The 24,320-nt window shown below is 47.6% G+C and overlaps 1 protein-coding gene across 1 annotated transcript in view; it reads left to right on the forward strand.

Annotated features, from left to right (window-relative positions):
- LOC137541198 (leucine-rich repeat and fibronectin type III domain-containing protein 1-like protein) overlaps positions 1–24,320 on the forward strand; it is a 311,740-nt gene that overhangs the window by 1,694 nt on the left and 285,726 nt on the right. The window contains exon 2 of the mRNA XM_068262375.1: positions 22,989–23,081. Within this exon, the coding sequence (XP_068118476.1) occupies positions 23,054–23,081 (28 nt within the window). The 5' untranslated portion in view covers positions 22,989–23,053. The remainder of the gene's footprint in view (positions 1–22,988; positions 23,082–24,320) is intronic.

Below are 24,320 nucleotides of genomic sequence, written 5' to 3' on the forward strand. Positions count from 1 at the left end.
GCAGTAAGAATGAGGACAGGAGGAGGTGCCTTTGATCCCGCGCAGTAAGAATGAGGACAGGAGGTGGTGCCTTTGATCCCGCGCAGTAAGAATGAGGACAGGAGGGGGTGCCTTTGATCCCGCGCAGTAAGAATGAGGACAGGAGGAGATGCCTTTGATCCTACGCACGTTTTGGAAACTACCTGCAGGCTCTTTTTTTGGGCAGGGTAGTTCGTGAGAAGCAGCACAAAAACAAGTTCCCTTCCTCTGTTATTTGAATGCCATTTTGGAGTCTCACAGATTTCATAGAGACAATGGCCTCGATTCATAAAAGTGCTGTCGGTAAGTTAAGTCGAGCGGGGAAGCACCGCTGTCGGTATTTCCTCCTTCAGGGTGGTAATTCATAAAAATGTTTCTAGCTGTGACAGGAGTGCGGAGATATCCCGCTGTAGGCTGGCGTTAGGCTGTCGGGAGACATGCGGAAACAGGAGAAGCTGGCCGAGTCACTCCGTGCGCTGCTCTCTCTGCTGCTGCTTGGGAGGTCTGTCCCATTCACTGCAATGTATTCCGCACGCTTCTCGCCACATCCGAGGTAGCGGTAATCCCCGTCTGCATACCGCTACCTCTAATCTTTATGAATTGACTTCTTGTTACTTTTGCTATGATAATCACCGCGCAAGGCGGTAATTTATCACTCTGCTCGCGAAAGTCGGCTTTTCATGCGGAAAAAGCCTTTATGAATACAGATTTTGCTGTGTGGTCGGTAAAGTGAGCCGTTTTCAGCATTTCCGAATGCGGGAATGCTTTATGAATCGAGGCCAATGCGTGGTTACACCACACTGGGATGAACAATGTTGTCAGCGGACGTTGGTTTTTGCCAGATCTGGACAGGGGTCGCTGGGATATGGATTCAGGTCATGTTGTGTGAGTACCCGGCATTGTTGAGCTTCTTTCAGCATGGCCTAGGGAAAGGATCCACTGCAAATAGGAAGGGGGCTTAGCTGGGCGTTTGATGACTCCCATTGCAAGTGGGAAAATGGTTACAGGTTCTGACATGAGTGCTTCAGTTGTGGGGGGAATCATCCACTTGGCAGATGTTTCTGAAATAAGTAGAGTGGGCTCAGGAAGGAGTCAGATGGTTCAGGGAACTCCATAGAAGGGGTTGTATTGACAGGTTTTTAATTTCATGCAAAGGGCTGCCTAAGGCAAGTACTTTAGGAACTTAAAATCTGCTTGGTAACATCCGAAGGTATTTCGGGAAAAGTTGGATAAGGAAGTCGCGCTAGGCCACATGGCGGTTCCTGTGCCAGTTTTAGTGACGCCTCCTTTTTTGGGGTGATTTCTGAGGAGGCAAGTAAGTTCAGCCTTATCCTCCACGTATCATTTACAAAAGTTGAGTTAACAATGGGATAGGGAAAGGGAAACATTTTATTTTTGTGACGACAGTGTTCACCTTCCGGGTGTCCGGTTGGATATGTTCAATCTTCACTTGCGGGAGAAGATTGAACTGGATTTTGAGCGTTGGCGGACAGGACAGAGTTAGGGCATCATCTCCCTCCTGCCGCTGGCGGTTTCCCTTTGCTCGTTGGAGTTGACAGGTTAATGATGGTCTTTGGTGAAGTGAAACGTGGTTAATCACTCTGTGACTGCCTAACGCAGGATGGCGGCTGCAGAGTGGCTTCCTTGTTCCTCAGTCACTCACTGCTGTGTCATCTCATGATGCGCGAGAGTTTGCGCTCACACGGGCGCCCGTAATCAGAGTGGTCGCTGTGTTCAGCCTGCCAGCCGCGATCGCAACTGACAGGCTGTTAGAAAAGAAACAAAATGGTATTTAAATTTGTACAGTGCTGCGATCTACTGCATCATTGTATTAGAGACAGTTCTGTCACTTGGCTGTCCCCTGGAGTGGCACGCACTCTAATCCCTCTCATAGGCTGATGCCAGAATAAGGGACTAGAGCTACACCACTCATGCTACTGTATATGTGCATTGCTATAGGTATAGATGGTCTGCCAACACTATTACTTCTATAGGTTCATTGCTGTAGGTATGGGGACCCCCCCACCACACACACATACACCACACACACACACACGGCTGGTGCACAGCAGAGCGGTTCTGAAGCGTTTTTTTAAAATGCTTGCAGGGGAAAACCGCTTGGCTAATGAAAGTAAATAGGATGGCGCACACCAGAGCGGGTCGTTTTTCCACAAACGCAAACTGCTGTCGTTCAGCATTTTTTAGATTTCTGAGGTGTTTCTGCCTCAATGTTAAAGTTTAGGAAAGTGGAAAACCGCTCTGAAAAGTGCTAGATCAGAGCTGTTTTCCAGGCCTTTTTGTTACAGAAGCTGTTCAGTAACAGCTTTTACTGTAACAATATTTGTAATCTGATACACAAAAATGTTCCAAAAAACGCTAGGCATGTTTAGAAAATGTCTCTAAACATGCCTAGAATCGCTCTGAAATCTGCTTCAAAAACCTCTAGCGTTTTGAAGATCTGCTAGAGGTTTTTGGTGTACACTGGGCACACACACGCGCGCACACACACTCTAACTATTACTGCTACAGGTACATAGCTATAGGCATGGGAATTCCCAAACACACTTTTACAGCTACAAATACATTGCTCTAGGCATAGAGGACCTCCCCCTACACACGCGCACACACACATACTCACACACGTACTCACACATTATTACTGCTACAGGTACATTGCTATAGATGTAGCCACCCCATTACTGATATAAGTACATTTCAGTAGATATAGGGTATCACCCCCCCCCCCCCCCCCCCACACACACACACACTTTTACGGCTACAGGTACGTCACTATAGGCAAAGGGGACCTCCTCACACACTATAGGTATAGGGTACCCCCCGCCACTCTAACAAACACTAATACTGCTGTAGGTACATTTCTGTAGATTTATGGTAACACACACACACACACACACACACACACACACACGCTTGTAGAAGATCATACAATCTTTGATCTGTGTGTAACAATGTTATTTATTTTCAAAACATTTTATTGTGGTATAAACACGAATAGTCCGAATATGGCTGAAGTTCTACAACAGTAACTGCCATTGCCAATATAAACAGACATCTGCTAATCTGAAGGGTACAACTGAGAATTGTAAAGAGAGATGGGATCTATGGATCAATAGACAAGATTTACCTCAATGAATAGTAACAACGTTATTTGAATAACGAATGGTAGATTCTTCTCCGGAGTTCACAGTATGGTTTAAGCCTCATCATAAAGCATATATTTTGAATTGTATAAAGCGTGTGCTGTTTCTGGGATTAGCGCGCCGCCCTGTTACAGATAAATCCTGACCTGCATTATGGGGAGGACATCTCCGCGTGTTACCGTGGCGATAGCAGAGGTGAATTGTGAGGACTTTAATTCCTTAAACATGGTAACATCCTGGCGTGCGGCAGCGCGAGAACGCGGTACATCGCAGGAAGCGACACTGACGATGACTCACCGTCTCAATACCGCTGCTCTTATCTTAATCTCTCCCAACCAAGCTCAACGATTAACTCTTACGCATCAAATCGCCAGTGGGCGGACAGTTAATTCAGCCCTAAAGGTGAAGCAGAAAAATGCCAACATAATAACACCAATTCTGTATGTGTCACAGGAGCCCTAGTGGCTGACCGCACTTAGCCTTCTAAACGGTGCCAGCGCACAGATCGTGCGAACTCTGGTCGCAGTCAATGCGCAGGAACCGTTAAGAATTAGCCGCAGACAACTCAGAAGGGAGCCTGTGAGACAAGGGTGATTACAACTTCACCCACTGGTTCAGGGTACTGCCACCACCGCGGTTACCATGGGACCGTGGAGCCCATTAACTGACTAATCCCGCGAATAAAACGGTTAAACACACGATATTCTGTCTAGCCAACAACAAACAAACAGTAGCGTATCTTCAGAGACCCGGGATCAGTTCTGTGTGTGCTGATAAGCAGGGTAGCAGACAGTGAATGACTTGGAGAAAGTCGTTTATTCACGCAATATAAATAATTAATATATACAGACAATTATTAAAATCAACAATTATTAAAACAGTAATAGCCAGGAGGCGCATGCGCGGCGCGACCGAGATGGACGCTTGAGAGAGGAGCTCCTGCCCGCACCACCGCAACCCGAGCCGCCATACGCATTCTCTCCGCTACGGACACGCGGCTCCTAACGGGTCCGCTCACCAGGCTCTTCCTGCAGCTGATGCCACCCAAAGCGCCACCCAAAACCACCGCACAGAGAGGAACGATGGACCGGTATGTCCAGCACGCTACCTCCCAAGATGGCGCCGACAGCTTAGGCCGCGCTGACTCCACTCCTCCTCCTTCACAGGCCAGTATGCCCGCTGACAGCACACCGATCACAGCCTCAGTGCTGGAAACGACACTGGAAAGACATTATCGTTCCATGCACGAGTCTCTGCAGCAGCTTATGATATCAGCGCTGCAGGACCTTAAGGCAGAGCTCACAGGGCTAGGCAATCGCACGAGCACCCTAGAAGGGAAGGTGGACAGTATAGTGCAGAAACAGGCTGAGCTTGAGGAGGAACAACAGATAATGCTTTCAGACCTCAGTTCACTCCGCTCAGCCCAAGAGGACACGGAAAACAGAGAGAGGCGACAAAACCTAAGAATCAAGGGGGTCTCAATGACAGTTAAACCTGATCAAATTGTCTCACATCTCACAGAATTCTTCAAATCAGTGGCTCCAGACATCCCTGACGAGCTATGGAGACTAGACAGGGCCCATAGATCCTTAGGCGAACGCTCATCTTCTGCCCAGAGACCAAAGGACATCATTACCAGGCTTCACTACTATGAAGCCAAAGAGGCCGTCCTGCAAGCTCTCCGAAAAGCCCCCTCAGTCACCTTTAAAGGAGATGAGCTACATGTTTTTAACGATTTATCTCTAATAACACTGGCAAAGAGAAGAGCTCTCAAACCCGTTACGCAGCTTCTCAGAGACTCCCACATCCCATAGAAATGGTGATTCCCTTTCCGCCTCATTGTGATCAGGAATGGAATGACTTTCTCCCTCTCAGACATTGATAACGCACCTCTCTTCCTTAGGCAAATGGGCCTTAAGATGCCCCCGCCCTCACTTAACCCAAACCTCCGCTCACCCACCGCCTCCTCTCCGCCGAGGAAAGTGCGTCATATCGCAGAATGGTCCAAAGCTCCAATCAGAAGCCTCACATATCCACAGGGATCGGAAGACATGGAAGCTCTCCCTACCTGAATGCTCTTAGCATCTCATATCGTGATCTGAGACTTAATAATTTTGATATGTCCACTTAAATGGTCATCATAACCAATGCCATCTACTACTCTGATGCTCTCATATACATCAGGTTTGAAAGAATCATACTTCACCACATCTCTCGAAATGACGTAGACTGCTACCATATATATCACTATATACCCATATTGGTTATACGTTTTCCATCTTTTCCTCCTTTTTTTTTTTTTTTTTTTTATATTTTTTTTTTCTTCTTTTTATATACATATATATATGTTTGGATCCCGGGCGTCCTTTAACCACTAAGCTGGACGTGGGCTCCTGAGCGTCCATTTTTGGCGCACCAGCATTCGCCTCCGGAGACTCACCCCTGGGTTGCCCTGGCCTTCTAAAGGCTCGGACCCCTCAGGGGCGACCTCAATCCGACAACTGCTTTTAGTTGTCACCGTTTGTGGCCTCATTTTTCACAGAGGCTCTTATTTTTCTGATTTCACTGAACAATTGCTACTGTTATGGTTCAAGTTATACTTTGTTGTATTGTATGTGTTGTTTTCTCCCCATGCCCCCCCCCCTCCCCCTCTCCAGGGTACAGTGTTTGGCTCCTCTCCTACTATGTAACTACTCCAACCACGTAGATTATGGTTAAACTCCTGACATTAAACGTGAAGGGTCTAAACATCCCTCAGAAGAGAGCCTCACTTCTCCGAGATCTCAAGAGAATGCATATAGATATTGCTATGCTTCAAGAGACTCGCTTATGCATGCATGACTCAGTGCGACTAGGGGACAGACTCTACTCTGGGGTATATGTAGCCTCTGGACCGTCTACCCGGGCAGGTGTCGCAATCTTGCATAAAAAAACCCTCCCTTTGCAAGTACACAAGACTATACAGGACTCCAAAGGGCGTTACCTAATTTTGACAGGAATGCTAGCAGGCAAACCTATTACTCTAGCCAATGTTTATGCCCCCAACTCCCAACAGACCTCTTTCCTCTCTTCCTTCCTAACAAAACTTCATAAAATCTCCTCAGGCACCCTCCTCTTAGGAGGTGATTTTAACTTAGCCTTCTCCTCCTCCATGGATCGTAGCCCCCCTACGTCACCATCCTCAGCATCCACACACGATCGCAACTCCCGACAATTCAGAATCTTAATGAGAAAATATAAGCTGGTAGATCTTTGGAGGATCAACAACCCTACCTCAACAGAATATACGTTCTACTCCCCCCCTCACGCTTCCCACTCAAGGCTGGACTACTTTTTCTCCAACGCCGCTCTAATACCCTCAATTAAAGACTCTAGTATCCATCCGGTGGCCTGGTCTGACCATCACAGCGTAACTCTTGAATTAGACTGGCTCCATAAAACCCATAAACCCCTCTATTGGAGACTGAACGAGACGCTACTCCAAGATAAAAATCTACTATCTGAACTTACTAAAGAGTTACAATCATTTTTCCATATAATCTCTGACTCAGTCTCCTCTTACGGCATCCTATGGGAGTCACACAAGGCCTTTGTTAGGGGCCTCTTTATAGCAGAAGGGTCCAGAAGGAAAAAACTATCCTCTCAAAAACTACTATCCCTTCATACTGCCCTAGCTAAGGCCCAAAACCTATACAAACTAGACCCAACACAATACCACTACACTCAACTTCAACAGTTAAAACAAAACATCCGCTCATTACAAACCACCCAAATTGAGAAAAGTCTGCGCTGGACTAAACAGCTTTTCTATGAATGAGGAAATAAGCCCCACACAATCCTGGCTAGAAAACTAAACCCTAAAAATTCTCAACAATTCATATACGCCATGAAAGACTCAGACGGACATACTCATTACAACCCCCAAAAGATCGCTCAAATCTTCACAAACTATTACGAACAACTCTATAATTTACCGGACCATGACAAAGACCCTACCTTTCTCTCTGCAGTTGACTCATTCTTAGCACCCTTAAATCTCCCTCAACTAACGAATCCCCAACGGGACACACTCAACTCCCCTATAACTACTCTAGAACTGGCTGAGGTATTAAAATCATTTCCTTCCTCAAAATCTCCGGGACCGGACGGGTTGCCCTACTCCTATTATAAAAAGTTCCAACACATCTTACTTCCCCATTTAGCGACCCTTGCTTCTAAAATAATGGATGGACACACCCCCCCTCATACCATGCTAACCTCTCTCCTTACAGTAATTCCTAAGGAGGGAAAAGACCCCCAACTACCTCAAAGCTACAGGCCAATCTCCCTCTTAAATTCCGACCTAAAAATAATAACCAAAGCCCTCGCCAACCGCTTAAACCCTATACTTACATCCCTAATTAATAATGATCAAGTAGGCTTCATATTGGGGCGTCAAGCTGGTGACAATACCAGGAAGGCAATAGACCTCATTTCACTTATGAATAGAGACAATAAACCCTCCCTCCTTTTAAGCCTAGATGCCGAAAAGGCTTTCGACCGCCTATCTTGGCCCTTTCTCTTCAAGGTGCTTCGACATCAAGGCTTCACTGGTCCATTTATTACTCTCCTCGAATTTCTCTATTCCTCTCCTACCTCCACAGTTAAACTTCCCTCAGCTCCTACTCGCCCATTTAACATAAATAACGGAACTAGACAAGGCTGCCCATTGTCTCCCCTGCTTTTCGCCATCAGTATAGAGCCCCTTGCTAGTGCAATAAGACTCAACAAAGATATCCTAGGTATAAAACATGGAGGTCATGAACACAAAATCTCACTCTTTGCTGATGACATCTTACTCACTCTCATTAGCCCCTTAACATCCCTCCCTGCCCTCCACTCAACAATCTCCTCTTATGAAGCCATTTCAGGATTTAAACTAAATAAAGATAAAACTGAAGCCTTACCAATCAAAATCCCTTCAAGTATGCTTTCGGTCCTAAAATCCCACTTCACCTATAACTGGAGATCTCAAACCCTAAAATACCTGGGGATCAACCTTACCACCTCATACTCAACCATCTATAAACAAAACTTTCCCTCCCTTATACAGAAAATTCTCCAGGATCTCCACAAATGGACGGCGTATAAAATCTCCTGGATAGGGAGAATATATTCACTAAAAATGAACATACTGCCCCGCATACTGTATCTATTTGAGACTCTACCGGTCCGGGTCCCTTCCATTCAGCTGGCTAAACTACAATCAGCATTCTTAAAGTTTGTTTGGAATCATAAACGCCCAAGAGTTTCCAAGTCTGTTCTTCTCTCTCCTAGAGAACAGGGAGGACTGGGTCTCCCACATTTAAAACACTACTATCAAGCTGCGCACTTGAGACAGCTGAAGGAATGGTCTGACCTAAGAGTCTTCTCTAAATGGGCTATAATAGAGGCCATGGAGGTCTCCCCACTTTCTCTAGCCTCCTACATATGGACCTTAAACCCCCCTAAACTACCCCATAAGAACTTCCTCCCCACTATACAATTTACCCTCAGTATATGGAAAAATACTGCACGGAAAGCCGGCCTGATCTCACACCCATCCCCACTGCATCCTATCTTAGGGAACCCTTTGTTTCCCCCAGGCACTGTCCCCTCCTTTATAGCCAGATGGTACCTCTCAGGATACTATAATTTAAATAACTGGACAGACCCTACCTCTGGCAAACTTATCACACTCTCCTTGTTAAGAGAAAAAATGCATCTCCCCCCATCAAGACTCATGGAAGCGAACCAAATCTCCCACTTCCTTAACAGTCATGTCAGGGGGGCCCCCCCAATACCCTCCCCTACCACCTTTGAAAGAATCTGCCTTCAGAAGGGACATCAAAAAGGCTTAATTTCCCAGATATACTCTCTTCTACAATCAAACTCAGGAACCTTAAAGGCTTCCCACCTCTACATGAAGAAATGGGAAAATGCTTTATCAATTAATATAAGTAATTCGGACTGGGAAGATATCTGGGAAAATGCCAAACACTCATCTATCTGCACTCAAATCAAAGAAAATATATACAAAATCCTATTCAGGTGGTATCTGACCCCTGAAGTCCTCGCAAATATCTACCCTCACACACCCGACACCTGCTGGAGGGGCTGCTCTCACAAAGGATCTCTTGAACACATCTTCTGGTCCTGCCCAGTAATCATTCCTTTATGGGAAGAGGTCAGCCATCTGATACTGTCGGTCACAGGCACTCCAATCCCATTAGACCCGACGATCTTACTCCTAGGCAAACCTATCCCTGGAGCTCCCAAACCTCTTATGCGTCTGATCACTCACATCCTAACTGCAACGAGACTTTCCATAGCCTCAGCTTGGAAAAACATAGCTCCTCCTAATATCTCAGAAGTTAAACTAAAAATTAACTGGATCATGACAATGGAACAGATGACAGCCACCCTGAGGGACACTGAACCTCAGTATCATAAAATATGGGGCCCATGGACCCTATACTCACCAGATTATATGCCTCCTTGAACTCACATCAGTTTCTGATGACTGGCTCTTCCCCTACACCGGAACCTTGGACCCCTTGCGTTTTTCAGGATCACCTTTCCTAGCTTTCTACACGTTGGGATGAGGTTGCCAAACACTGTGCCCTGTTGAAACCCCCCTTCCTGCCAATCCCTTCCCACCCACTCCCCTTCCCGACCCTACCCTTCTCTCTCCCTTCTCTTCTTCCTTAAGCATACCCATACTACACTCTCCCGCTTCTACTGGCTTTACTCTCTCTAGCCATATTATAGGACTTAAACCAAGGACTTGCTCCTACAAACATGGCACTACATCTGTGCTCATCATAGCAGAACCTCCGGACACCTCTTATAGAAACCATCTATATTCTCACCTCTGAAACTAAAAGCAAAGACTCTTTCTTCATTTCTCCAATTAAGCTAAGAGACTTACTCATACATAGATTTATCTCTGCACAAAAGCTTGTTAGAAATTGAGATCCTGGTCTGACTGAAAAAGTCTCTGCTTTTTGATATTTCTATATGATCTGATTGATATTTCCAATTTTGTGTTCTGCAAAGTTTATTGTACCCATGCCTATATTTTTCAATAAAAACTAGAGTTACAAAAAAAAAACAGTAATAGCCAGTATAAAAAATAAAAGAAGGGAGAAAAATACTTAGTTCCTGGAAAGATGTCCTTTTTGTGGGAAAACAGAGTTCTGGGTTTCAATTTGAGTTCAGAGTTCAGACCAGGTGGATGCCAGCATATCCTCAAGCTGGCATCTGATGAGTGCAAGATGTTTTCAGGGTGGAGGACACTGAGTTTGGGTCCTCAGCCATTCTTATGCCCCTGCTTCAGTAGGAGGGAGTGAGGGCGGGGAGCCATACACCCCCTTAGAAGATGAGATGAGCCCTCCCCTTATCCTGGGGGCTAGAAATCATATCTACCCATATATGGACTCTATCTCACAGAACCGTACAGGTCAGGGCAGATTTATTAACATTTTCAGGTCTGTCTCGATTTACCCAGCGCCCTGATACCAGACATGAGGGGTGGGACCCCTGTGGTATCATCAGGGCATTTTCAAACTGCCTAACTGGTAGTCCTTACCTCAGAATGTTCTGAAACTTCCTCAGAACCAGCACCGGGGCTCATGCTACACTTCCCCCACGTTTGGTGAAGCTGCCATCTCAGGAACCCCAGAAATATTACAGATCTGGGAAGTTATGGATTATGCCATGAGCCTCAGGTTAATTCAGGAGGTGTTCTAGCTGCTAACAGCTGACTTTCCTTTGATCTTTACTAGGGAGCCAAGTGTCAAGACCTCCCGTGGATTCGTAGCCTGCCTGGCTGTACCTAGGCATCCTTTGGTTAATTAACATCTCCATGAGATCAGCTAAGTGTCACCTGGTTCCCAGAACCAAAAGGGGAATTGTGCCTTCCACAGGGAATATGTCCAAGCTAATTAACACCTTCCCCCCAGGCTGTCACTTCAGCTAAGACAGATCCCCCAGCTGTTCCTAGGCATAGGGATACTACACGTCAAATCTTGGTTCTATTGATCTGAGGCGCAATCGATGCAGGAATCGAGTGCGATCGTTCTTTTCTTCACGGGCGGTTCCAGGACGCGCCTGCGTCCCCGCAACCGTCCGTGACAGCCCTCCCCATTGTCCGCGGCTTAGCCACTCATCCGCACGATGTGTGGCGGCGCCGCTAACCTGGCTGACGGGCCTCGAGTTGCCGGTACGGCGGGAAAACCTATTGGAGCCTGTGGCTCGGTTCCCCTGGACCGGTCGCGGTCTGCTACCCTCAGGGTTCACCCAACATGGACCGTTCTGGACAGGGCGTTTGCGCCACTGCAGTCGGACGTGGTGTCTGCCGGGACTGCTGACAACGGGCAGTGGGTTGGTTAGGTCAACAGCCAGCCCACGCAGGGTTCCCCTGCTGAGTGGCTGTGGACCTAAGGGAACCCCGCGGGAATCCCTGGACCTTCCCAGCTCCTGACAGACGGCACATGCCCTGCAGTAGTTTGCTACATCCCTGTTCATCCGGGGCCAATAAAACTGGTTCCGAATACCGGCGAGTGTCTTGCGGACACCCGAGTGCCCTGTCAGAGGATTACCATGTGCGGATTTCAGCACATGTCCCCTGAACGCACTCGGGACCACAAGCCACTTGGTATTCGCGTGGGATCTACCTGTAGGGGGCTGTACAGACTCACTGTACAGACTCCCACCTTCCCAGTACACCTTGAAAGCGGCCCCGTCTGCGAGGGGCTCAGCGGCTTGCTGCCTGAGCACCTCCAGGCTTGGGTCACTTTGTAGTGCGGCTGAGAATATGGCGCTGTCAGTTTCAGCCAACTGGCTCATGTCACACGAGGCCAGCGGCTGAAAGGTCTCATCCCTGCGGTCAGAGGAGGGGGAGGAGGCCGGAACCCCCTCCACCTGTTCTGAGCTCGGGTTCTGAGCAGTGCAGCTGCGCGGTACTGCTAGCACAGGTACACTGTCAGAATGGCACAGACGGACATTACTCAAATCATCATTGCATGCAGTAATGACATTGACAGGTATAGACATTTTTTCATTACAGACAGGTTGTACAGTAAACTCAGGTACAGCTACAGCATCATCACAACAGACAGTCTGTACATCAAACTCAGGTGCCTTTGAAGCAGGCACTATTGAACCTGGTACCCTTGAACTGGGCACATTCAACCCACCTCCCCCTGGTGCTCCCCCAAGTGTATAAAGTACCTGGTGGTGGGTGGAGAGTCCGTCTCCTTCCGTGAGCGACAAGGCGGTCGTGGCAGGTTCATAGTAGGACACAAGCTTGCCCAAATCAGTCCCTAGCAACACAGGGACTGGGAGATCCTTCATAACCCCAACAACCCGTTCTTGGACTCCTCCCACTCCCCAATCCAGCTTCACTTTTGCGTGGGCTATGTGGAAAAGGGTGCCCTCTACTCCAGTAAGGGCAAGGGATCGGCTGGAGCTGATGCTCTCCTTTGGTACAAGGTGTGAGTGAACTAACGTGATGTCAGCTCCGGTGTCTCGGAATCCGGTGACAACTTTGCCGTTCACTCTAACAAGTTGCTGCTGGTCGGTTCGGTCGCGGATTTCCTTTCCGCGGGCAAACAGGACAAAATCTGATGATCCAGGCTGTGGTTCGCTGGCGGGTTGCCTCTGCTGTGGGTGAGGTGCAGGTGATGCAGATGATCCAGGTGCTGGTGGTGTCTGTCTCCGCTCCGGGCAGTCGAACTTCATGTGTCCGGGCTGGCGGCAGTAGTGACAGGTGACCTCTCCAGGCGCTGCAGGCCTGGGTGCAGCAGCTGCGCTGGGTGGCCTCTGTGGCTGACGGCTCACAGGGGCAGGAGAGTCTGCCAGAGTATTGGGCTGACCTCCTCTCCAGCTGGATGGGACAGTCCTGCAGGTATCAGCCACCCGGGTAGTTGCAAAAGTCTCAGCAAGGTCTGCAGCGACAGTTGCTGAAGCCGGCTTGCGTTCTAGCACAAATTGTCGTACATCAGCAGGGCAAATGTTCAGAAATTGTTCCAGGACTATCAAGTCCTCCAGGACATCATAAGACCCTTTGGTGAGGCCTAGAGTCCACTGGCGGAGTGTGGTAAGCAAGCTGCTGACCACATCTCGATACGAGTCAGAAGACTTTTTCTGCCAGGCCCTGAACTTTTTCCGATAGGCTTCTGGCGTCAGCTGGTACTTAGTAATGATAGCGTCTTTTATAGCAGCATAATCATTATCCTTCTCCGCAGGCAATTCTGCGAAGGCAGCAAGCGCTTTGTAGCGCAGCAAAGGTGTCAGATGTCTGGCCCACTGGTCTTGGGACAGACGATACTGACGGCATGCTTTTTCAAAAGACCGCAAAAACAAGTCAATGTCTGTGTCTTTTTCAATATTAGCAAATTTAAATTTTGCACTTACGGGTGGTGCAGCTCCTTCAGCAGGGAGGCTGGGCGGTGAACTCCGGCTGGCCTGTTGAACCTTTGCCATGTTGAGGTCATGCTGTCGTCTCTCCCGCGCCTCTGCAGATTGGCGCTCCCGTTCTCGCTCAGCGGCATCCCTCTCTGCGTGGCGTTCTGCGGCTTGCCGCTCCCGTTCCTCCCGCATTTGGCGCTCCTCACGCATGTACTGCAGGTACTTGTCCAGGTCAGTGTCCATCAGCTTTTGTAATGCCTGCTGCATTAGCGGATCAGTACAAACGGACAGTCCAGTACTGGCCGGTTCCAGGCGAGTACTTTCAGAAACTCTGGGATTGGGGTCCACACTGACATTCTCCTGCGTAACTGTTGCAGCAGGGCCCGCAGGATGCTCAACCTCCGTATGCGCAGAATCTTCAGTCTCTGGTTCCCCTTGACTTGGGTCAGATGGGCTGGTATCCACTTCAGCGGACACCCCCGGCTCCCGCAGTTGCTGGGTATCCCATTGAAACAATTCCGTTACCAGGTCCCGTTGTGTCTTGCGGCCGACATCAATGCCTCTCTCTTGGCAAAGATTTTGCAGGTCCGCCAGGCACATTTTCTTGTAGTTCCCGGACATTTCCATGCCAAATAAAATAAAACTTTTGGGGAGGGGTACTGGCTACACAGTCTCTCTGTATATATAAAAAATATATTGCCTTCCAGCTACACCAACGAATTAGTTCGTTTCTCGATAGCGCTAGCGCAGATACTTTCAGCACAACACAGGTCCCAACCGCTGCCTAACACTGTCACAGGAGCCCTAGTGGCTGACCGCACTTAGCCTTCTAAACGGTGCCAGCGCACAGATCGTGCGAACTCTGGTCGCAGTCAATGCGCAGGAACCGTTAAGAATTAGCCGCAGACAACTCAGAAGGGAGCCTGTGAGACACGGGTGATTACAACTTCACCCACTGGTTCAGGGTACTGCCACCACCGCGGTTACCATGGGACCGTGGAGCCCATTAACTGACTAATCCTGCGAATAAAACGGTTAAACACACGATATTCTGTCTAGCCAACAACAAACAAACAGTAGCGTATCTTCAGAGACCCGGGATCAGTTCTGTGTGTGCTGATAAGCAGGGTAGCAGACAGTGAATGACTTGGAGAAAGTCGTTTATTCACGCAATATAAATAATTAATATATACAGACAATTATTAAAATCAACAATTATTAAAACAGTAATAGCCAGTATAAAAAATAAAAGAAGGGAGAAAAATACTTAGTTCCTGGAAAGATGTCCTTTTTGTGGGAAAACAGAGTTCTGGGTTTCAATTTGAGTTCAGAGTTCAGACCAGGTGGATGCCAGCATATCCTCAAGCTGGCATCTGATGAGTGCAAGATTTTTCAGTCTGGAGGACCCTGAGTTTGGGTCCTCTGCCATTCTTATGCCCCTGCTTCAGTAGGAGGGAGTGAGGGCGGGGAGCCATACACCCCCTTAGAAGATGAGATGAGCCCTCCCCTTATCCTGGGGGCTAGAAATCATATCTACCCATATATGGGCTCTATCTCACAGAACCGTACAGGTCAGGGCAGATTAATTAACATTTTCAGGTCTGTCTCGATTTACCCAGCGCCCTGATACCAGACATGAGGGGTGGGACCCCTGTGGTATCATCAGGGCATTTTCAAACTGCCTAACTGGCAGTCCTTACCTCAGAATGTTCTGAAACTTCCTCAGAACCAGCACCGGGGCTCATGCTACACTTCCCCCACGTTTGGTGAAGCTGCCATCTCAGGAACCCCAGAAATATTACAGATCTGGGAAGTTATGGATTATGCCATGAGCCTCAGGTTAATTCAGGAGGTGTTCTAGCTGCTAACAGCTGACTTTCCTTTGATCTTTACTAGGGAGCCAAGTGTCAAGACCTCCCGTGGATTCGTAGCCTGCCTGGCTGTACCTAGGCATCCTTTGGTTAATTAACATCTCCATGAGATCAGCTAAGTGTCACCTGGTTCCCAGAACCAAAAGGGGAATTGTGCCTTCCACAGGGAATATGTCCAAGCTAATTAACACCTTCCCCCCAGGCTGTCACTTCAGCTAAGACAGATCCCCCAGCTGTTCCTAGGCATAGGGATACTACACGTCAAATCTTGGTTCTATTGATCTGAGGCGCAATCGATGCAGGAATCGAGTGCGATCATTCTTTTCTTCACGGGCGGTTCCAGGACGCGCCTGCGTCCCCGCAACCGTCCGTGACAGTATGTATAGCTAAAAACTGGAAACCTAAGAGAAGCATGAATGATTCTCCTCCTGCAGGAGAGTCATGTGATTTCCAGTAACATAGGATTATGGGAGAGAATACAGAGGAGGCGGCCATGATGGATCAGCAGCTTTATCCTCCTGCAGGAGAGTCATGTGACTACACAGCACAGCTCCATGTGTCAAGTAACAGAGGGGATTATGGGAGGGAATACAGAGGAGGCAGCCATGATGGATCAGCAGGTTTATCCTCCTGCAGGAGAGACATGTTACTACAAAGCACAGCTCCATGTTTCCAGTAACGGGGGGTTATGGGAGAGAAGGCGGCCATGATGGATCGGCAGCTTTATCCATCTACAGAAGAGTCATGTGACTACACAGCACAGTTCCATGTTTCCAGTAACCGGGGGGGGGGGGGGGGGGGTTATGGGAGAGAATACAGAGGAGGCAGCCATGATGGATCAGCAGCTTTATCCTCCTGCAGGAGAGTCATGTGACTACACAGCACAGCTCCATGTTTCCAGTAACAGAGGGGATTATGGGAGGGAATACAGAGGAGGCAGCCTTGATGGATCAGCAGCTTTATCCTCCTGCAGGAGAGTCATGTGACTACCCAGCACAGCTCCATGTTTCCAGTAACCGGGGGGGGGGGGGTTATGGGAGAGAATACAGAGGAGGCAGCCTTGATGGATCAGCAGCTTTATCCCCCTGCAGGAGAGTCATGTGACTACACAGCACAGCTCCATGTTTCCAGTAACAGAGGGGGTTATGGGAGGGAATACAGAGGAGGCAGCCATGATGGATTAGCAGCTTTATCCCCCTGCAGGAGAGTCATGTGACTACAAAGCACAGCTCCATGTTTCCAGTAACGGGATTATGGGAGGGAATACAGAGGAGGCGGCCATGATGGATTAGCAGCTTTATCCTCCTGCAGGAGAGTCATGTGACTACCCAGCACAGCTCCATGTTTCCAGTAACAGGATTATGGGAGGGAATACAGAGGAGGCAGCCATGATGGATCAGCAGCTTTATCCCCCTGCAGGAGAGTCATGTGACTACAAAGCACAGCTCCATGTTTCCAGTAACGGGATTATGGGAGGGAATACAGAGGAGGCAGCCATGATGGATCAGCAGCTTTATCCCCCTGCAGGAGAGTCATGTGACTACAAAGCACAGCTCCATGTTTCCAGTAACAGAGGATTATGGGAGGGAATACAGAGGAGGCGGCCATGATGGATTAGCAGCTTTATCCTCCTGCAGGAGAGTCATGTGACTACAAAGCACAGCTCCATGTTTCCAGTAACGGGATTATGGGAGGGAATACAGAGGAGGCAGCCATGATGGATCAGCAGCTTTATCCTCCTGCAGGAGAGTCATGTGACTACAAAGCACAGATCCATCTTTCCAGTAACAGAGGGGATTATGGGAGGGAATACAGAGGAGGCAGCCATGATGGATTAGCAGCTTTATCCCCCTGCAGGAGAGTCATGTGACTACACAGCACAGCTCCATGTTTCCAGTAACGGGATTATGGGAGGGAATACAGAGGAGGCAGCCATGATGGATCAGTCATATGATTACACCCCTCCAGATGCATATTATAATTCATATGATTATGGGAAATGTGAGCAATATGGGTCAGGCCATGAAGCAGAAGAGGTCAGTCCATAGTTGGGAACATTGTACTTCCTTCCTCTTCAGAGGTGGTGAAGTCTCAGGGTTGGGCAGAATTGCTGCCTGGATTGCTGGTGTTGACGATGGATGGTGAGCGAGGTGTATGGTAAGGTGTCTCGTGTCCTGTATAGGATGGAGGCCACACTCCTGGCTCTTGTGCCTCACCAGGTTTGGATCTCATTAGTTGTGAAAGTGGTTGAGTGAGAGCAGCAGGAAGCACAGCTCCTCACACCTCTCCTGGCCGGCACCCTCCTGCATGGTCTAAAGGAATAGCTGTATTCTCTTACACATATAGATGAGCTCAGTGTGTTCTGTTAACCCTGTCGGCTCCAGAGAGAATGTGACATAAACAAGAGTGTTTGAACACATGACGCTCGCTTGTGGAGCCCCATCTGTTGTAATGGCTTGCTTCCTGCACGCAAGTTGCTTGGATCTTTGCTCGGGGCCATCGGTGCCAGCAATTACGGCTTTTAAGGGATGGTTTGCGTTCCACAGCAAGTGCCATCTGCTCCGCATTATCTCCCTGGAAGATGCCAGCATGCTGACAATGATACTCGTCATCATGCCTGCTCACCGGAGGACTGTCAGGAGAGAGGACTCAGGGTAGAGACCGGCTGTTCTGGGGGGGGGGGGGGGGTCCCCATAGGGATTTCTCTCTCACCAAGTCCAGGAGATCCCCCAACAGTCATTAATCAGCTGCCGAACCAGCCGCATCTGATGGACAAGATGGCCGAATGATAGACGAATGATGGACAAGAAATGATGGACAAGATGGCCGAATGATGAATATCGAATGATGGAGAACGAATGATGGACAAGATGGCCGAATGATGAATATCGAATGATCGACAAGATGGCCGAATGATGGACAACGAATGATAATCAAGATGGCCAAATGATGGACAATAAATGATGGACAACGAATGATGGACAAGATGGCCGAACGATGAGCAACAAATGATAGACAAGATGGCCGAATGATGGACAACGAATAATGGATAAGAGGGCCGAATGATGGACAACGAATGATGGACAAGATGGCCGAATGATGGACAAGATGGCCGAATAATGGACAACGAATGATGGACAAGATGGCCGAATGATGGACAACGAATGATGGACAAGATGGCCGAATGATGAACAACGAATGATGGACAACATGGCGGTATGATGGACAACGGACGGTGAATGATGAACAAAATGGTGGTATGGACAATGGACGCTGAATGATGGACAAGATGGCGGTATGATGGCCAATGGACGCTAAATGATGGACAAGATGGCGGTACGATGGACAATGGACGCTGAATGATGGACAAGATGGCGATAGGATGGATAAGATGGCGATATGATGGACAATGGATGCTGAATAATGGACAAGATGGCTGAATGATGGACAAGATGGTGGTATGATGCACAGTGGACGCTGAATGATGGACAAGATGACGGTATGATGGACAATGGATGCTGAATGATAGACAAGATGGCGGTATGATGGACAACATACCTCTGATTTCAGCTTCTGGATTTTCTTGGGTTTTTAGAAGTCATTTATCAAAGGTTTTGTGTTACTTTTGATATTTTCGTTTACATTTATGGTAGAGTCACTATTGGAATAGCTATGAGGAATTATTGCTCTCACTGTTTGTTCTCAAATCCTATCTTTCGTCTCGTATTTTGTGGCTTGAGATCGGGCCACGAGTGTTCTGCTTATCCAAAACGGCCTAAAAATTGCCGGCTGCTTCTCCCTCTTTTTTAGCAGATAATCGATAATCGAATAGAGAGGCCAACAAGAATAAAATACACTAAAAATAATGTAAAAAGGAAGCAGTGCTGATCTTGCCTGAGGTGTATGTGCAGAAATGATTCCCCCCCCCCCCGTCCTCCATCAGGCTGCTGCAGCTCTGAGACCCCCAAAGCGTGTGCCGTAGCATGGACCCGCTCGGGCTTTGGCAAGCTGGGTCGGTGCTGCAGCTCAGGTGGTTCTCATGCGCAGTAGCATGGACCCAACCAGACTTGACTTTTTCAGCCAAAGCCCAAACATGCCCATGCTGGTGCGCATGTGCAAGCCATCGACAAGTGGTTTATTGGTTGTCCCAGCACAGGAACGGGCCAGTGGAGTAGGATTGGGAGGAGTCTGGAGGCTTCCTCCTCTCAAGATGAATACTCCTTAGGGGCACTTTTATCCCTGCTAGAAAAAAAAACACATAGATCCAGTTCTGGGAACGTTGCCTCAAGTTATTAACCCCCTTGCCGGTCCAATTCCCGCGGCAAGGGGGCAGCACAGCACTTTTTTTTTCTTTTTTTTTAAATCATGTAGCAAGCCCGGGGCTCGCTACATGATAGCCGCTGAGTAGCGGCATCCCCGCAGCCACTCCGATCGCCTCCGGCGATTAGAGTAAGCAGGAAATCCCGTTCAGAATGGTATTTCCTGCTGGGCTTCCCCGGTTGCCATGGCGGCGGGGCGGGATGACGTCACCGATGTCATGGACGATGGGACGTCAGAGGGAATCCCGATCCACCCCTCAGCGCTGCCTGGCACTGATTAGCCAGGCTGCACAAGGGGTCTGGAGGGGGGGGGGGCAGCGTAGCGGCGAGCGGCGGCGATCGGAATATGCACGCAGCTAGCAAAGTGTTAGCTGCGTGTCATAAAAAAAATTATGCAAATCGGCCCAGCGAGGCCTGAGAAATCCTCCTGCGCAGGTTACCCCGAGCTGAGCTCGGGATAACCGGCAAGGAGGTTAAAGTAATCCCCAGGGTCGGCACAAGTATCTGGCCTGAAACCCACTAGAGCGCTTTTTTGAGCATTTAGGGAGCGGTTTAAATCACTAGCGATTTCCCTAAACGCTCTGCCAATGTAAATAAATGTAACACATTCCACAGTAGCGATTGCAATGATCAAAATCGCAGGACATGCAGCATTCTGGGAGCGTTTGCGCTCCAATGTAAAGTATTGAAGCACTGGCAAATTGCTCATAAATTACTACACATAGCGATTTATGTACAATTTTACACGACTGCAAACTGTAGAAAAAATTATAATAATTTGAAAGGACCAATCAGAATTAAAATTGCAAATCGCTATCACAGTCGCTGCCAAAAAGCGTACACTTTTTAAAATCGCTACCAAAATCACCAGAAAACATACATTAAATCAGTTACAAAACGCTACTTAAAAATGCTAGCGATTTGTAGTGGGTTCCCATTCATTCATCTCCCCTCAGGCCCCCGTGATCGCTGGCATCAATAAGATGCCTCAGTAACTTCCAAAGTAACACAGCCACGCATCACTTCCTATTTAGCATACTTATTGTACGCTTATATGAAATAATGCACGAGGACATCTTGTGGCCAAATAGTAATATTACACCTACATACATTAGGGAATACATTTTTTTTAATATGTATGTCAAGAGGGTATATTGTTATTACATTTTGGGCTTGTGATTCGTGAGGGCTATAAAACTAAGAAAATGCACCTGTATTTCCAAATAAAATTTTGTCATCATAGATATAATTTAAATGTTGCAATAACTGGGACAAATAGGCAAATAAAATGTGTGGCTTTTATCCACAGTAGAACGTTTTATTTTAACTAAATGGCAAAAAACTGAGAGCTAATTAATGTTTTTCATTTTTTTTCTTAATTTTCCATTTAAAATACATTTAGAACAAAATAATTATTAGCATACTGCACCCCTAAAGAAAGCCTAATTGTTGTCAGAAAAAACAAGGTTTAGATCATTTCCTTGTGATAAGTAGTGATAAAATTATTGGGGAATGAAAGGGAGGAGCGCTGACAGGTGAAAATTCTTCTCGTCCATAAGGTGAAAACAACCATGGGCTGAAATGGTTAAATTCACTAAAGGGGCGGAGCCACAAACAGCAAATCATTTCAGTGATAAACTGCTTCCATTCTCACATTATTGATGCCAAGGACCCCAAAGCTCACAATTTTGGTTATTGATTGTGTGTCAAGGTTATGAAAAGTGGTTGGAGCCAACACCCAAATGGAAAAATATAAACTGCAGCCATTCTTACACTGTTAATGCCAGGGTTCTCAAATGTGGTAGTGGGTGACTGGGATTAAAGGGAAGATCTGCGCTGGAAATATAAAACAAACTGCACTTACCTGGGGCTTCTTCCAGCTCCTGGCAGTCGATCTGTGCCCTCGTAGCAGCTCCTTTCCCTCCCGGCATCCAGCGGTGAAGAAGCCGACCTCGCCAGGTCTGCTTCCAGGTCGGCTTCATGTGCGCTCCACGGCGCGGGTCACGTGGAGTACGTGACGTCATCGGGTCTCTACTGCGCAGGCCCAAACTTCTGCGCCTGCGCAGTAGAAACCCGGTGACGTCATGTACACCACGTGACCCGCGCTGTGGAGCGCACATGAAGCCGACCTGGTGAGGTCGGCTTCTTCACTGCTGGACACCGGGAGACGCAGGAGCTGCTACGAGGGCACAGATCGACTGCCAGGAGCTGGAAGAAGCCCCAGGTAAGTGCAGTTTGTTTTATATTTCCAGCGCGGATCTTCCCTTTAATGTTCAGGAAAGTGGGTGGAGCCTGCTGCAGCCAATCAAAATCAAAATTCATCTATTAATTTTCAAGGGGAATATTTAAACTGCTGCTATTCTTACACTGTTAATGGCAGAGAATTCAAACCTGCTTCAGTCGGTCATTGGGTGACTTGGGTTCAAATTCAGAAAAGGGCCAGAGCCACAAACAGCTAATCAAATTTCTTTGATTGATAAACTGCTTTCATTGTCCCATTATTGATGCCAAGGACCCCAAAGCTCACAATATTGGTCATTGAGTGACTGTGTGTCCAGGTTGTGATAAGTGGGCGGAACTAACAACAACCAAATACAAACCACAAAATCCTATTCTAGGCAGTGGCCATCTTGCGAAGCTAATGCTGACATCATATCCTCCATGACTCTTGTTTCCCCCCCTCCCTTCTCTTGCTCATTGTGTATTCATTAGTTGCCCTCCTCCCAGAGTCTTCAGACACTCCCACTGAGGTGTATACTAACAACTGCGCTGTCTATTTTTTATTTACACATCCAATCACTGACTCACCTCAGCCTTGCTTGTAAACACGAGTAATCAGAGGGTGTTTCTGATAAGCAGCTAGATAGGGAAATAAATGGAAAAGGAGGCATATATTATAGGTAAAAAGAACTCCCAGCATTCAACTCTTTAGCACTAGGGCCAGTGCTCCTGAAGTATGTGATAACTGCAAACCATTACAGCAGAAAAAGTTTTGCAAGTTATGAGTGCAGGATTAGCATCTTTATCACTTAATCCACTCAGACCAGTTGCTGTTGAAATTTGATTTTTATGGTGACAATACCGCTTTAAGAAACGAGGAAGTGGAAATACAATTTTTGGTGTGTCATTGTGAAATGTTTGAGATTAAAGGATAGGTTTCTGTTAAGTGTCTCCTTTTCTATGCACAGTGCTGACATCACCAACAAGATGGCTTCCCCATACAGCCAGAAATACGGGCAGCAGAAATGCGGAGATGGAAAGCATAAAAGAGGCATCCTACTGTGAGCATGTCCATCATATTCATATACTGTGAGCTTCATAATGTGTTATTGTGCTAGCTATTCTATAGATTCCATCCCATCTGTCCCTCCTATCGTCTACGAGTTTATCAGCTAGCAGCTCCAAGAGTTTTAACCATTTTCTCTCTTAGGGGGCCCATACATCTAACGATTTTCCCACTGATATACAGCAGATTCGATCACTATGATCAAATCTGCTTTGAAATCGTTGAACAAGCGCTGACCGAATGATCGATTTCTGTCCAAAATCGATCGATACGCCCGTACGGAAGATTTCGCTCGATCGCCGGCGGGTCGGGAGTGCGTCGATATCGGCGTTGGAATGTCCGTCGACCGACGCTAGCGGCAATACATTACCTGATCCGGCCAGCGCGTATCCCCGCTGCTCCTTCTCCGTGCTCGGCTCCTCCAGCTTCACTTCTTCCTGTCCAGACAGGAAGTTTAAACAGTAGAGCGCCCTCTACTGTTTAAACTTCCCCGGACATGAAGTGAAGCTGGAGCCGAGAGCGGAGAAGAAGACAGCGGAGACTGGGGGACTCGCGCCACCCGGATCAGGTAATGTATAGTTGGAGGGGGGCGGCAGCAGCAGCAGCTCCATAGATTGTGATCGGTTTCATGCTGAAATCGATTCACAATCTGTTTGCAGTAAAGGCAGCCATACGATCCCTCTCTGATCAGATTCGATCAGAGAGGGATCTATCTGTTGCTCGATCTGATGGCAAATCGACCAGTGTATGGCTGCCTTTACAGTGGCCAAATCCTCCCATCTGTACGAATCTGGTAACTGGAGAAGCCAGCCAAACTCACCACAGATCCACCGTTCTCTTCCAACACAATAGACCGCCTGAGAAAAGCAGTGTCATAACACAACAGGATGTGTGACCTCTCCATGATGCTCAGGGTTTAATTGTATGTGTTTTACAAAAGGTAAATATTAAGCCCAATCTACACGATACGATTCTTTGTACGATTCAATTACGATTCTATTTATGATCCGATTAAATCCAACATGTCCGATCGGGATTCGATTCAATTCAATTTCATTTGCCATTGCAAAACAATGGCAAATCGAATTGAATCGAATCGAATCCCGATCGGACATGCTGGATTTAATCGTATCGTAATCGAATCGTACAAAGAATCGTATCGTGTAGATTGGGCTTAACAGTCTCTCATTTGTATGTTTCGTTTAAGGGCCTTGTTTTAAGACTTAATTTTAAA

The sequence above is a fragment of the Hyperolius riggenbachi genome, chromosome 12, assembly GCF_040937935.1.
Source record: "Hyperolius riggenbachi isolate aHypRig1 chromosome 12, aHypRig1.pri, whole genome shotgun sequence".
NCBI classification, from domain to species: domain Eukaryota; kingdom Metazoa; phylum Chordata; class Amphibia; order Anura; family Hyperoliidae; genus Hyperolius; species Hyperolius riggenbachi.